The sequence below is a fragment of the Conger conger genome, chromosome 3 (genome assembly GCF_963514075.1).
Source record: "Conger conger chromosome 3, fConCon1.1, whole genome shotgun sequence".
In the NCBI taxonomy this organism is placed as follows: Eukaryota; Metazoa; Chordata; class Actinopteri; order Anguilliformes; family Congridae; genus Conger; species Conger conger.
In genome coordinates, this window is record NC_083762.1 from 63,254,421 (window position 1) to 63,270,867 (window position 16,447).

A 16,447-nucleotide genomic window follows, 5' to 3' on the forward strand; every position below is an offset into this window, starting at 1 on the left:
AAGTGTAATTAAATTAGCCTCAGATTTAGATAAAGCATGTCTGAAGCAGGCGATGTTTCTATTAACTGTGCTTGAATGGACCTGCAGTTTTACAGGTCACGCGTGCCTCAGAATTATTCACAACGCAGCTCAGGCATGAGCTTGGTTTAGTGGAGAAAATCCACTAAATGCAATACTATTTATTCAGTACAGTAAGCCTCTCAAATTCCTCTGATTGATTGGTGATGCCTGTCACTCTGGTACAGGCAGGTGATTGGTGATGCCTGGCTCTCCAGGCCTTGTCACGAGACTTATCTGTAATTATTCATAGCCACAAGATTCTTGTGTTCACGTTGTGTGTGTGTGGGTGCATGCATGCTGTGTGTGATTGTGTGTGTGTGGGTGGGCGTGTGTGTGAACTGTGTGTGCATGTGTTTGTGTGTGTGAGATATGTGTGTGGGTATTTGGTGGATCAGGAATGTTGTCTTTAATCATTTGAAGCTGCAATGCTGAAAAATTCACAGCCATCTATAATATAATCCTCACCATCCTGGAATGCTTTCCAAATCCAGGAAGAATTTAAAAGACTGTAGAGACTTGGGAATGTATCATGAGAAACATCCAGAATATGGCAACCATGGGGAAAGCCCAGTATAGTGTGCTGGTCACTTTATCCAGCCAACGGCTCACATAATCAAGCTCCAGGTTAGAGCTTGATACTGTACCTAGAGCAGGTTAGTATGCCTGTCAGACAGATAAACAGTGATGCCTGCTTTTGTCACTTATTTTCCCTCCTGTTTTGAATCCTTGGACAGGAAAGATCTGGAACATAACTGGCTGCTCAGTGTTGGTCTTCGGAGGGAGGAGCTACACTGAATTTTGGCTCTGGCTCCAGGGATTGGTGATAGGATCAGCCACCAGCACTGGGTTTAGTTATCTGCAATGCGTATCACAAAAAAAGCAAAAAATAAAAAAATAAAATGGAACAATGCATCTCTCACTTCAAAGAAGAGAGAAAGAGATAGAAAAACAGAGGGGGAATATTTCAAAAACAGAAATCATAGCTTAACAACCAACAACAAAAAACAAATCCAGATAACCCCTCAGTCTCTTTCTGGAGAAAGAGAGAGAGAGAGAGAGGGGGAAGAGAGAGGGAGAGAGAGAGCGAGTGAGTGAGAGAGAGTGAGAAAGAAAGAGATTGTAATACCCCTGGTGTAAACTCCAACTATGACCAGCTTGGAATACCAGCAACCAGCTGTGTCAAAACATAGCTTGGGCTAATCAAACCTTGCTCAGTATGGAGCTGGTCTAACTGGTCAACCAGCTACCAGCTGTTTCAAAACCTAGCTTGAGCTGTTTTTTCAGCAGGGTTTATGTGGGTGAGGGGCAGTATGTACTGTAATGTTATTAGTAGATGAGGATCAGTGGTGGCGGGAGGCGGCCTATGTACTGTACTGTATGTTGCCATGTGGGTCATCGTCTCTTCAGGATGTGATTGCTAGCTGTGTGGCTAACACACTGTTTAAAATGCCAGTACTCGGCTAACATGGTGACCCACAAAGAAGGAGTTCACACTACAACAGACTCTGTTAAAACATTCTGGGTTTTACTTCTACATAGTAACTGCGGATCATCTGCTGTTCAATTGTGGGAATTTCTCAGCCGTTGACAGACAAGTAATAAACTTCATGAAAATGATGAAAGTAACACCCCCTTCAGGCACATTTCTCTGATCTCACACCACCCCAGACCCCCCCCACACTTCATAGCAAATATTTATTGGTTGCTGTGAGCCCACTTTTGCAACTTTAAAGCAATTGTTGTAAAAAAAGGTTATATCAGTGTATTTTCAGTTCTGAGTGCATCCAATAACAGCTATTGTAAAGCCCATAGATCAAGAAACTTGTAAATGTTGTAAATATCCTTCCAAGGCAAAATCAAAGGCCAGTCAAATGCATGCATTAAAACAGAAGTAGTACCAAAAACCCCCAGAAGGTGAAATGCCACTTTAATCCTCGCAGAGGGATGCTTAGTTATTTTTGGGAGGGCTCTCAGCTGGTTTGGAACGTGTTACGAATTGAATGTTAAATTGATGCCACTTGCGCCATTTTGATTTATTTTATCCTCTGAGAAAGGAGAGGTCTTACTAATTTAATTTCCCCAGTCAGATGTCAAACGTGGGTTGACAATGTGAGAACCATAAGCCTCCCTTTTCAGTGCCCAGGAGCACACGGTTGTGGTTTAATTTGGTGCTTAAACAGTACGGTAGCATTTATGCATTAATTTTTTATATGGCCCCTGGCTGAGGTACAGCCCAATAGCCTTCATGTAGGGTCTGTTGTCCTCTCCTATTGCTGCTTGCTGCTGTCTGTCTCCCACATGTTAGAGTCCCAAGCCCTTCCACCTCCTTCTGTCTGAAGGGGATCTGTTTTTCAGCACAGATTTCTGATTTTAAAGAAAATGACCTCCTTTATTATTTCCCTAACCACACTGTTAATATTGCTCATGTGTATCCAAAGCTCTGGTTTGAGTTAATTTAGGTGTTCACTGTGACGTCCCCTCAGGCATGGTTTCCCCTTGTACGCTTTATTATGTTCTGTAGCAGCAGTGATTTCCCCAGCAGGTTGTAATTACATGTTTCCCCTGCTGAAGTAGTTGCGCACCAGCTACCACAAAAAAGTGTCCGAGGGGCAGGTGGAGTGGTGAAATTTAAATGTTGCTTATTTGAGATGTTGTGACTGTGATGAAGGACATTTTTAACTTTCGCCAACACCCCCTTTTTAAATTTGCAAACACACCGCAAACCCAGTGTGACCTCTGCTTAATCCTGCTATTGTGAGGGGCGGGGGGTGGAAACATCCGCTGCAACCGTGATGCACCGAAGCAGCGACTGTGACCAGACAGGGTCACCTTCAGAACGTGACACTGCATGGAACGGGCCAATGCGGGCGGTCATTCCTCTCCTAAACTCTGTGGTTCATTACCGCCAAAACACGTGCCATCACAGGGAGGCAGCCCACCAGTGGCACTCTAAACCAGCTGCAGCTCTTCCCAGTAAGTCAGGGGGGCAGAGAGCCACAGAGAGCAAGAAACCGGCAACGCGTCGCGGCCGGAGAAAGTCTGCCCGCTCACAACAAACAGATGTGGCTACATTTTTGACTCGGTTGTGGGTTCTGGCATTCCGAGTTCTTGCGGTGTGGTCATGACTTGTGCAGCAACCACACTGCAGGAACCATGCCAGACCTGTGTGAAATTCGTCATTGTTTCGGACCAACCAAGAGGATCCGAAGGCGGGGTTTGCGCTTTTTGAGAGTATTTCATTGGTTCCAATACATCAGACAATCTCAGTAAAGAAAAGTATTTGAATAGAAAAGTAATTGAATCCAAAACATGTATGTATTTGACATGGTATGGGCCATGCAGAAGTATTCAGTCTGGCTACTGGAGGGCTGGGGCCAAAAAACTAAGAAAATACTAAATATATTTCAACTTCACATTACTATTGGTGCTCCTGTGAATTGGTATAAATACACATGCTCTTTGTTAACTAGACTGTACAATGTACTGTATATATCATTAAGGCTTCTAGGATAAGGATTACTCAGCAGAACACATCAACCACTTCACTCAGACTGAATGTGTGATTGGACTCAGGTGCTCCTTCAAAGTTACAGACATGACTGATTAACTCATTGACCGACTATGTGACACAGTTCTAAAGCATGAGACTACCTTCATTGAAATGGAATATACTGAACTGATATTTAAATGAAATTAAATGACCAAGATATTACAAAGCTTACAAAAAAATATGGATAGATGCACAAAATTTGACCTCTTTCAGACATTGTACTGCAGTGAACTAAATCTAGCATTACATCTTCAAATAGTCAGGATATTTACAACATATAGCGTGTCTGTACGGATGAGCCAACATCAGCTGGAAGTCAAGTGGAGCGAGAGCTTCTAGACCTGTCAGATGCCGTCAGATTTTGCAATGCAGAACGGATCCACCACAGATGTACCTCCACCCACTCCTCAGCCAGGACCTCTGTCTGAACTCTTCTTTTCTGAGAAGGAATATGGACCGAGTATTATAGGGAAATATTTTTGGGCCTCATAGGTGCCGACAGTATATACGGTGATGTAAACAGTTGGAGTTATGTTTTAATTTACTGAAAGGTTTACTTTTAGGGTTGTGCCGGGGATATGTTTAAGTTACACATCTTATGTCCATGATTTATACCTGAAGGTAGATTAAATTTGTTTTAGCTTGAATATGTTTCTCTTGAGAGTGAGAGTGTGCTGTCAGTGTGTATCTAGGCATATTTTGCAAATCAATAATCACATTATACGAGAATGAGTGTCCGGACCTGTATATATGAAGGTTCAGGATTGGAATATCTCCTTGCCAGATTTGGAGATTTGGCTTGTATGAGTTTGTATGGATTGATGTACGTTTGGATTGTGGAGTGCTCCTGTAAGCAGGATTCGGCCTGTTTCTTCATGGAGCTTTTATCACTGCTGTTGGAACATGTAAACACCCATGCAGGTCTTCTGAAATAGGGGGTTGGGTTCCATCAACATGTGTTCTCAACCTTGACTTACAGGGGACTGGACCAGTTACTTGTACTGAGAAATATCTTTTGTATGGTTTTCTTATTATAAGAATTTTTATTTTATTGAGCTCATCTGCAATCCTCTAATATACTTATTTTAGGTTATTGGTCATCCATGATCTCATATAAGCTCATTCTTATAGCTGATAAACAGCCCCCTTTTTTGAACGGGGTTAACATCCTGGGCCTGGATGTGGCTCTTTGTCTTTGAAAAGGAAACAAACAAAAATATCAGTCAAAGTCACACAGGTCTTTATCACAGTACATCTTGCTTCCACACATACACAAATAGTTGGGGGTCTGGTGTAGAGTCCAGGAAGCAGGCTTGAGAGAGAGAAGAGAGAGAGAGGGAGAGAGAGAGAAAGAGAGAGAGATGCCAGCCCCACCCAGCTAGAATTTCTGCATCCTGACCTCTGCCTGCATGCCCCCCCGCCAGGCATAGGCAAACACCCAATGAGTGTGCAGTAGAGTGCATGCATAGCCTTCACACCTAAATGGACACACAAGCACACACACACACACACACACACACACACATTCCAAAAGGAAAGGTGAACAGCATAAGGAGGGGAAGGAGAAAACATTTGTCCATTCAGAGAAACATAAAAATGCACGTAAACAAAAGATGTGGATGCTTCCTTCAGGAGAATCCTGTCGGGAAGGAAGGAGAAGGATCGACTAGACTTCCTCTCCCAAGCAATTATCTGAGAAGGCTTAAATGAGCCACATACAAACACCCTGACTAGGAAACAGTGTTGGTTTAGTTTAGTGGGAAACAACAGTAATGTATCCTCTCGTGAAAGGATCACTTTGTCCCACTTGACCCCAGTGTTGCCATACAGGAATCTAATATATAGACATGTATGTCCCAATATAAAAACAAGACTGACATATATGATATCTATGTATATTAGAGCTCCATATGGGTTCGAGGAACTCTACAGTTCTATTCATTTTTCAGTGATAGTATCGCTTCAAATTGTAGTAATGCAAAAGTGTTGATGAGAATCAGAGTGCTTTGAGGTCATTATTCATGATTATTATTAGCACTCAATGTGCTAATAATGTGTTGGGTGTTTGGTCTCAAACTTGTGCAAAGCTCAATCCCATATATGTACCTTTGGTGCAGTTAGCTCTTTGTTGACTCTTGAGAACGGTACAGGCACTTGATTTGGAATTGATTCATTTTAACCCCGCACTTCTCTGGTAGGCAAAGCAGATGTACTTGTTATCCATGGCACAGGACACCTTGCCAAAACAAATGTCACACTTTTAAACAGCACTCAAACAAAGTAAACCGCCGCCTAACGAACGCATCATCCGCATGTGACTCGGGGGAATGAGGTCACTGTGCAGGCACGTGGATGACGGTGGTTTCTGGAAAGTGTTCGCGGGTGGGAGGATGAAACGCCGGTCGCGGTTGTTCCACGGGTCGTGGGCTGCCGTCATCGGTGCTAACAAACACCGCGGAGATGAACCAGACTCCCCTGAACAAATACGGTCTGGTTCAGAAGGAGAGTAATCGCGCCTGGGATCAGAAACAAATTATAGTGCGTCAAACGTGTGTGTCGAGCATGCACACATGCTAAGGCACACACACACACACATGCACATATTCACACACCTGGAATCACATTTGGGGGTCATGTGTGCACACAGAGTCATGTCTGCTGTACACTCACAATACTCTGGGTGCTGCTTTTTAGTTTAGAGCATTGGTGAGCAGGAAGGGCCTGGTTTGCGCCCCCTGTTGGTAGACTAAAAATATACAGTCAACCACAATAATGCAACATGAGAGGTAGGTAAGTACACTGTTGATAGCAGGCCATAAAAATTTCATATTTCATACTTTCCATCTGTTCTGGCTTTGATGATTCAGTATTGGTTCATGTTCAGACAATAGCACTTCAACAGAAAAATCACTCGCCTGTGTTATGGGTGGATGGGGTGGGCGGGCGGACTTCTGTTACTGTAGTAACAGTGCAGGAGGGGCACAGTGTGCAAGGGTTACACTATTTACACTAGACCCTTTCTTCTCCCCGTCTGTACCCTGGTGGTCAGGGACATTGATTCAATTTGGTAGCCACTTGGACGGTAAGTGTTTACTGCAGTCTGTTTTTTTTTAGTCTTTGACGAGAATCACAAGGTTTTGGGCGGGGCCGGGTGGAGCTTGGGGGGGCGGGGTGGAGCTTTCCCTCAGACTAGAGGCCATGGGTCCTGTGGGGTCAGCCAAAGCGTGCCTGATGGTGTCTCCTGACGTCTGTCACAGATGGACCATGCAGATGCAAGCTGGATGAGTGACTTTGGCTCTGACTGACTTTTGAATCCGGACAATGCCAGGGGATTTCGAAGCATAAACCGGATTCTTATAAGACACTTCGATCCAAAGTGACATACAGGATTATGAATGCATACATTGTTTCAGTGTCTCCCCTGAGTTTTGAACCCACAACCAACTGAGCCATAGGACACTCTGCAGTAAAACTCCAGCACTTGGCATTGTGGTTTTTGGGAATGTAATGGAACACATTATACCTCAAATGGGTTAGGGCTAGTCTTTGGGTTATTATAATGAACATGGTTTAAATCAGCGAGTTGCTGATATTATACAGTAGCTAATTTCTTGTTTCATGAAGCCAGGTTCACACATCACTGCCCCCCTCTCTCTCTCTCTCTCTCTCTCTCTCTCTCTCTCTCTCTCTCTCTCTCTCTCTCTCTCTCTCTCTCTCTCTCTCTCTCTCTCTCTCTCTCTCTCTCTCTCTCTCCCTCTGACCAGCTTTGTTCTTTTTTATTTTTGGGTGTGTTCAGTGTTTCAGTTCTGTGGAGCCCATTGAGCCGGACCAAAGAACATTTTCTGTTCTGTTTCCCTGAGATCTCCCATAGGAACACCAGCCTCACATTCCCACGATGGCATCTTCTAAGCTTGTTCTCATGTCATTAAAAAGCACTACACTGGGCTGAGGCCAGTTTCATATGGAATCTAGATTTAGTGCCTATTTTGTCAGACAGTTTTTGTCCTCAGATCATGTTTGTTTGATGTCATGTTTGGGTTTTTGAAGTTGTAAACAGCAAAAATATGAAGAGGTACCTAACGCTTTGATCTCCTGTCAGATCAGCGTGTTGCGGTTACACTGAGGGATAGCAATCTCAGGAACTAGAATGCTAAACCATACATAAACGATACGGTGACATGTACTCTCACAGCATGGAGCACAACTCTTCATGCGTGTCAAAGCAGAATCTTTGGAGATTTCCTCTCCAGTCAGTCACTCTAAAAACTAGACCATCTTCTGTTTGTTACTATTTGTATCTACTTCTAGCGAGTTAAGGAATGACATGACCACTACTGTGGTGACTTAATTTGATAGCGGTGGAGTGCATTCTCCAGTGCAAGGTGAAAATGTAACTTTTTTTTAGTTTGCTACCATCTGGTGGCAGTTAGTGTGACACTACATTGGTGGACGGTTTCCTTTGAAGGTACAAAAGGTAAGATTTTTGTGTTAAAACATTGTTACAAAACCATTGTAAAATCCCTTCCTATCATCTTCCTCTGCCTGTGTTTATAGTCCTTAAATTCGGGTTTCAAAATATACAGTTGACGGCCCGACACTCTGTACCAAAACAGTACAATAATTCAAGCTCATTGGTTGAAAATTGGTTCTAATTGCCACAGCCAATGGCGTTTCAACGTCAGTGGGTTTACAGAGAAGAGGGAGGGATAAACGGTGTTGTGGTTTGAAGGTGTTTGTTGATGCTTTCCCTCTCTTGACCTATTGTACCTTTAAGGTTGTCACATATGTGACAGAAGAGGTTTGTTTCTTGTACCTGTACACTGAGCAGGTGTGTGTGTTCTCTCTGCAGGGCTGCTCGGGGTCAGGATGTGGAAAGTGTGACTGCAGCGGTGTGAAAGGTGAAAAGGTGAGTGGTGCTGAATCTCGCTGTTAAGGCCTAACCTGTGATACGTCCGCCTTAATCCCCTGCTGCGTAGGGACATGGCAGCCTGTCAGCGGAGCCACAGAACAGCTAGACTGCGTCTGCTCCTGTGTGTGAGGCTGGTGGGGCAGTTGGGGGCTGGGGGGGGCCGGTGCCTTTTGATGACAGCAAAAGTCACAGCAACACATCAGTAGGAAATAATGAGAACAACTTAATCAGGGAGAGAGAGAGAGAGAGAGAAAGAGAGAGAGAGCGGCAGTAAAACATCAGAGGTGGCAGTGTATGTACTCTACTGTGTGTCTAAAATGAAACCACGAGACTTGTGTAAATATAAAAACAGGCACTGGTACAAGTGATTCCTCACTTTTAGCCAATGACAGCCCACGCATTCTCCCAGGCAGCCTCATGTAAACAGTCAGATCGGTGAACAAGTGTAGCATCAGGGCTACTGAAATAAAGCAATCAAATAAACAAATAAATTGATATCATAAAGTAGTGCTCTTGGAACAGAATGTCACAGCGGTGTTGAATTTCCCTGTAGAATGAGGGTACCTTTCAGGTGTAGATGAGGTGTATTATGTCATATTCAGATGTGCTATGAATTAGAGCTGCGGTTTAACTGGAAGCTCTGTCTCCATGTGCTGTGAGTTAAAGCTTTAGTTAGAGGTAGCTGCATTACTTTCTTTTATCCCTTTGTTATGACACCCGGGTTTGTAATCTGATCACCCCAGATTGGCTGTGCCTCTGTGTTATCAGTTCTGTTGCCTTGCAGACCAACCCAGGGCAAAATAAGATGAGCTTCATGACACTGGCCTAGGAAGAGCAGATTGGCGATCATGATTACCCTCTGCAGCAGTCCAGCTCTGTCGCTCCACACAGCATCACCAAATCAGCACTTGCCTGCCGGCGTTAATAAAACCGGCCCTTATCTGTGTGGCTCGTGCTTTTCGCTGACTCACTGACCTGTCCCGAGCTGTTGAAGCTGGTAATGCCCTGCACATGCTCTTTCCACTGAATCACCTCTTTTTTTCCCTAAGATGGAATTCTTCCCTTGCTCTGATGATGTCACTTCCCCCTCTCGTCCCTCACGGCAAACCGTTCTGTTCCCGCTGGCAGGAGGCCCGGTTCCCATGATCCGATCCAGTCTAGATTTTCCTGGCATGGGAATCATTCCTTTTTAGTCTGCAGTGTACCAATGTGAGAGCTTTGATGGCAGTATGGGGGAACATGGTGAACAGAAGCCCTCTAGGTACAGCTTCCAGCTACCGCACTGCCAAATAAAATATCCCAAGGCAAACTCAGGAGACTTGCCCCTAAGAAAGCCAAACAGTGCGACCAGGAGGTCATCTCAGAAAGCCTAACCCCAAGCACAAGCCTACAGAGGCCTACGGTTTAAAAACCTGGCACATTCTCACAGTCCCTGGACAACAAACCTTTGGTTATTTGTAAGGGTTTTCAAATAGTTGGTTGACAGTGATGACTGGTCATTACTGAAAATTCATTAAAATTCTAATGCACTTGGGAAGAAATGTGAAAATGTCATTTTCATGCCTATTCTCTGAAAAAGGAGGCCATGGGAAGAAAGTGGGACTGTTCTTTTTATAAGTCATGTTTACGACCAAAAGAAATGTGTGGAATGAACAACTGATAGATGGGAATGCAGAAAGAAATATGCTGTTAACTGTAACTATTATCCCAACCGTGTCTTCTAGTTAGAAATAGATTTAGTCTAATGCAGGAAATGCCTATTAATGGGAGTGCAACCACATGAATGTCACGGCATCAGTTTCACATACACCCACACACATGAACACACACACACACTCACAGACATGCATTCTTGGAAGTGGAACTCCTAAGAAAAATGTGGAGAGAGAACTGTGGGAGAAAGTAGTTCACTGGGTCAGGCCATATAGTGTGAGCAACACTACCACCTAGTGTTTGCTAGCTGCACTGAGTACTGAACAGGAAAGTCCATTTGCCCAGTTCAGTTTGTTGACCAACTGATAACAGGATTAATATTATGGGAATTAATTAATTAATTAATTTAGCACTTCCTTCCTAAAATCACTGTTCTGCTATACGTACAGCTGACATAGAACTGAAGATTGCACTGCTGTGGTTTAAATTGTAAATGTAAAGTTAAAAAAATCGTTTTGTGAGAATCTTAAGCAGGTGAGCAAGTGATTTCCCATGAAGCCTGTGTGTACACACTGCGTGTGGCCACACCTACATGTTCAGTGGCCCATGGCAATCTGTCAGCTTGAGCCACGATACAATGTAACGGTCCCCTTCTTCTGTGTCTCCAAGGGTGAGAGGGGATTTCCTGGACTGCAGGGCAACATGGGGTTTCCTGGCATGCAAGGACACGAGGGCCCAGTGGGGCCGATGGGGCCCAAGGTGAGTGAGGCCCCTGACCTCCTGTGTTGGGCCACCCAAGAGCCTGACCAATCCGCTATCGACAGCCACCAGAGACCAGAAACAGTAGTGCGGAATGGGTTTAAGTGAACGCGTTATTTTTTCCGGGCGGCATAGCTAAATATCATATGCATAACAGTGGAACTAAATATTGTATTTCTCCACAATAGAACCGAGGGGGTGCATGTATAGGCAGAAAAGAATAAGCCCTAAAATTGAACCCTGGGGGACTCCACATGGAATAGGAGCTAAGGTTGATGAGAAGCTCTTGAATTTGACTGAGAAGGTTCTATTCTTTAGATAAGAGGCAAATGGCAGTGCCTTGAATGCCAAGCATATGCTTAATCCAGTCAATTAGGATATCATGGTTGACCATGTTAAAAGGAGCACTAAGGTCCAACAAAACTAAGATAGAGCAATCTCCGGAGTCAGCTGTCAACAGCAGGTCATTTTACACTTTAAGGAGGGCAGATTCAGTACTGTGAAAAGGCCCAGGTCTGGCATTGTCCGCGGGGTACCCCTCAGACCCCGCAGACCCTCAGACAACATCACCGCAGTCAGAAAAACAGGTCTGCGCTCGCACACAGGAAGTCTTCACTACAGAGAGGAAGTGGAGGAAGACATGCAACATTATTCACATGTAAAGGGCGTTGGGGTCGCAAACTGCCACCCAATGTTTGCCCTGTCCACGGCACTTTCCATTCCCCTATAGCCTCTCCCTGTGCCTGGACATTTTAACTACTGTACAATTACAAATGGCATCTAAATTACTAAGTGCCATTTTATCACAGACTACTTCTTTTTTGTTGTATCTTGTATATGGCTGTTCTAATTTGTCTGAAATCAGATTGCCCACCAGGGAGAGTAGTGATCTGTTGATTGATTGTCTAAACAATAAGTCAGTCACTTCCAGCTCTGGTGGGTTAGGTTAGGGGAGGAAAGGACATAATGGACATAATATTTGAAAGGTCAGAATTTTCCCACCTCTTCAAAGGTCAATGTTTCATCCGGGAGAATATAGTGTAAACAGTGAAACAATGGAGAGAGCTATGAGATCTTGTCTTGAGATCGTCACTTTCTTTTTTTCTCTGTTAGTGTTTCATTGTTCAGAGCTGTAGAGTTGTTTTGAGACACAACTAGATACAGGAGTGCACTTAGGGCTACAATTTATGGCTAAACCATATGACTGGGATGACTATTGTATCTCTCAACAGCGGCCTCTGCTGGTCAATGGAGTGCTCACACCCTGACCTTGAAGCAGCACACAAACAATTCAATTAATTTACACAGCAGGACATTTGCTGAAGTGGCACAACAGCAGTGCTCAACCTGGGAACAGTGCTCATGGGAACTGTAGTCTTGGAGTTCTTAGCCCAGTTCTCTAACAATGATGATGATCTGGGTCCCTGTTCAGTGCGGTGTCTGAGTGTGGTGACTGTCTTTGCAGGGCGATCATGGTGAATATGGAGCTCCTGGAATGAAAGGAATACGAGTGAGTACTTCAAACACACCCACCTTTACATTGTGTGTCAGCCCACCAGAAGACGTTCTGGTCTGATGGTATAGATTGTTTCGTGATGGAAAGTCATAATGAGTGTGAAGATGGTGGTGGTGGCAATGATAAGGATAATGATGATGATGATCGTGATGGTGATACTTATGATGATGAAGATGATCATCATAGTGAAGAGGATGATGATAAAGATAACGATGACAGAAGTGACGATGATGTGGATAGTGATGAAGATGAAGGTAATGAAAATGATGATGTGACTCTGATATCTCTGTTTTTCAGGGCCCTCCTGGGTTACCAGGATTCCCAGGAAATCCAGGTCTTCCGGTAAAATAATCCTCCTTACATGATCTTTTCAGCACAATGTCCATTTGATAAACAAAACAGTGATAAGGCAAGGACTCAGATTCCCCTTCATATGCAAATTTCTAATCCAGCCATAATTGTATATATTGGAACAAACTGGTAATTAGACACATTTTGTTGCATTCTTAAGGCTACATTATGTCAGAAATAGCTACGTATGCGTGTCATGAAAAAGGATTGTCATACTGTAAATAATGGTAAGAGTTTGTACTACACAAACATTTAATATGTGTTGGAATGCATTTGCATCATCTGTATTACACTTAATGAAAACCACATGAAGCACAGTTAGACTAGAGGTAAGTATTTCTTCATTTGTGCTCAACTACTTTACAAAAATAAGCTAGTTTACTGTATGAACATCAGCTACATTAAGCTTTTACTGCCTTCCACTACAGGTCCTCTCACACCCATTATTTTAATAATGGACTCTATTTTTTTTTTTCCATCTCCAGGGAATCCCAGGACAGGATGGCCCTCCCGGTGGAGCAGGAATCCCAGGATGCAATGGGACAAAGGTAGAATCTTACAATACATCTAAAAAAATACAAAAATACAAGCAATATTCATCCTGAGTGATTTTCCTACACTTATGTGTCCATTCCCGCTGCCTCAGAAGCTTAGTCACAAAGTTAAGTTACATCTTAACATGTGTATTTTGCCCGCGATTCTTGTCTAGATTATACGCTCTGAAAAAAATGGGAAAAAATCCTGTGATTCCATAGAATAATCCTATCTAGTTAAATAGTTATTTGTCTGGGAACTACTACACTACACACCTATGATACAGGATTCCATAAAGGGTTCCTCTATGGAATCAGGCCAAATAACCTTGTTTTTTGAGGTGATAACGTGTGTTTATCAGGGGATCAGGAGAAAGGTTCCACCTCATTTAGGATTTGAACTCGTATCATCGAGACGAGATGCTAACTCATGCTTCCTCCTGTATCGCAGGGAGAGCGAGGCTTAGACGGACTCCCGGGCGTATCAGGTCTGCCAGGCCCACCTGTAAGTACCTGCATACCCACCCCTGTGTGTTCAGTCACCTGATTTACTGCAGTCTGGAGAGGAGAGTATTTAACCTTCTGTTCTCCTGCCCTCCCCAGGGTGCCCATGGTGTGCCAGGAATGAAGGTAATGAGATTATTAGTCAATCCATCATATTTCATTTTGATCTTCTAAAGATGATATGAGATATCACAGCCCTGTGATAGGATATGCAAGTCATATAAATTTCCCCATAATTACTTGTCGCTGCTCTTTTAATGCAGTCTCTCCCTCTCGCTCCCTCTCTCTCTCTTTGTCTCTTAATCTCCCTCTCCCCCTCCCTCCCTCTCTCTCTCTCTCTCTCTCTCTCTCTCTCTCTCTCTCCCCCTCCCTCAGGGTGAGGCAGGTGGTGTCCTTGATGGTTTTATCCCAGAGAAAGGTGAAAAAGGATTTCCTGGGTACTCAGGTTCACAGGTGGGTCCAGCAGCTCAGAACACTGGCACATATTCACTAAAAGGCGGTACAGTATGTACAAGCATGTTTAATGCTATGTAACAGTGTGTCCCATCGCATATGCACTTATTAATATAAAATACCACTGCTGTGTGTGTGTGTCAAATATTAGATATTCATAGTACTGAATTACAGGTTTTTACGTGCTTAATTTAAGCTAAATGGCCAGGTAATCAGAGTGCCTCCATCTTTCTCCCTGTAGGGGCCTGCAGGACCTGCGGGGGTCCCAGGGCCAATTGGACCCGTTGGCACTCAGGGAGCCAGAGTGAGTGATGATCAGTCAGGACTAGGCCCCTCTGTCCTGCGCTAAAGATCCACACAAAAGGGCGCAGCTGGAAATAATTAATATGATAACATTTAATGACATGATATCATTCAATTACGATCGGCGTCATTCAGAAAGTACGCAGCCTACATTCCATAGTGTCTGCATTTAGGCTGTTAGTTCAGATGCAAGCATTTGAGTGGATATGATCATATTTCCTGTGCTTTAATTATCTGTTTTATTTTACCCCAGGGTTATCCAGGTCCTCCTGGGCCACCTGGACCGAAGGTAGGCTAAATACAGGATCTATTTCCAGCAACATAATACTCAGTTTATTAATGATAATACGAATAATAATCTTCCTATTGTTATTATAATTGCTGTAATATGTACGTATATTTAGTTTTAGGTTCAGCAGGCTGAATGCCTCAGAATGCTCCACAGAGTTCAATAAAACAGTTTTTCTTGATATTTAGGCATTACTGTCAATGTTTTCTTTTCATTTCAGGGTGACAGGCTGACTTTCCTGGGTGAAAAAGGAGAAAAGGTAAAGCCTTCAAACCTGATAGATGATTATTGCTCCAGTTCTGATGACTGCACTGGCTTTCTGATGCACAGCCTCTGCTGAGTGTTTGCTTGTCGTGTATGTTTATGTTCTTTGTCTTTACAGGGAAGTCCAGGCATAAGGGGCCCCCCGGGTCCCCCAGGACGCCCTTCTCATGAATCCGAGTCCCCCCCTCTTTCTCATATCGAACAAGGACCGCGGGTATGTCGTTGTTTTAAAAGATAAAACGATTCTGTATTATATCCTCCTGAGGCCCAACAGAAACAAAGTTAGGTATCTTGGATGACAAAGACATTGCGCATTGAAAATATTTTGAAGAATGTAATTTCTTACATTTGCAATGAATGTGCCTTCTAGTGTAGGTACCAGCACAGTTAAATTCATGGTTCTTGAGATTAAGATCATCTGATCTTAATCTGACTCATATCCCTTACAGGGGATACAAATGAATTGGCGTGTCTTAGGAGGACATTGTATTGCATTGTATTTCCATACTGCATGTCAACTTCCTGACAGAGAACTCCCTCCTTTTCTGCAGGGAGAAAAGGGTGCACGTGGAGACAGAGGAGAAAAAGTAAAGTTTTCCTCATGTGAAAAACCTACAGAGAAAATTATATAGAACTTTAAACAGTATGATTACATCTGACCGGTGTCCTGCATATTCTTTCACAGGGCTACTGTCTGCCACATCACCATGGGATCAAAGGTGAACCGGGTCCTCCCGGTCCCAGGGTGAGTGTTCAGCTCTCTCTTCATTCAGTTTACACAATGTAGAACATGGCATTGTCACACGCCATGCCGCTCCCCTGGGAGGGAGAAGCAACACTTTTGGGTTTCTCGACATTGTTTGCCACATGGAGAGAGAGAGAGTGCTCACACCAACACAAAATAAATAATAAAAAGTCTTTACCCATCCCTCTTATGGGTTCCAGGCAAAAATAACAGACTAACACAATAAACTAAAATAAAAAAGGCAAAAAAATTTAAACCGAGTGACTGTTAAGGCGACCAGCCCAGCCGCCACAGATATATTCCTTGTTATAATCTTATGAAGAGTTAATTGAGAATGAATGAGCTTTTGTATATGAAATATTGGGTACTTTCTAAGTAGCTGTAGGTTGTAATGCTTCGATGACAGGGACTGAATTGTGTTTTCCTCTGTTTTCAGGGCAAATCAGGCAAGGATGGCGAATATGGCAGCAAAGTAAGTTCTTTTTTCAAACTCCACTTGGTCAAGTTTTCGAAATGAACTGGGGGACCAAAATGAAGGGACCTGTACATTTTCATTTA

General features: G+C 43.5%; 1 protein-coding gene across 1 annotated transcript in view; it reads left to right on the forward strand.

The window, feature by feature from the left end:
- Positions 1 to 16,447, forward strand: part of col4a1 (collagen, type IV, alpha 1) — a 51,937-nt gene that overhangs the window by 12,889 nt on the left and 22,601 nt on the right. Inside the window, exons 2-16 of the mRNA XM_061233504.1 lie at positions 8,460 to 8,516; positions 10,842 to 10,931; positions 12,397 to 12,441; positions 12,745 to 12,789; positions 13,284 to 13,346; positions 13,783 to 13,836; positions 13,935 to 13,961; positions 14,211 to 14,288; positions 14,530 to 14,592; positions 14,845 to 14,880; positions 15,101 to 15,139; positions 15,263 to 15,358; positions 15,696 to 15,731; positions 15,830 to 15,889; positions 16,326 to 16,361. Coding sequence (XP_061089488.1) covers positions 8,460 to 8,516; positions 10,842 to 10,931; positions 12,397 to 12,441; positions 12,745 to 12,789; positions 13,284 to 13,346; positions 13,783 to 13,836; positions 13,935 to 13,961; positions 14,211 to 14,288; positions 14,530 to 14,592; positions 14,845 to 14,880; positions 15,101 to 15,139; positions 15,263 to 15,358; positions 15,696 to 15,731; positions 15,830 to 15,889; positions 16,326 to 16,361 — 825 coding nt within the window. The remainder of the gene's footprint in view (positions 1 to 8,459; positions 8,517 to 10,841; positions 10,932 to 12,396; positions 12,442 to 12,744; positions 12,790 to 13,283; positions 13,347 to 13,782; positions 13,837 to 13,934; positions 13,962 to 14,210; positions 14,289 to 14,529; positions 14,593 to 14,844; positions 14,881 to 15,100; positions 15,140 to 15,262; positions 15,359 to 15,695; positions 15,732 to 15,829; positions 15,890 to 16,325; positions 16,362 to 16,447) is intronic.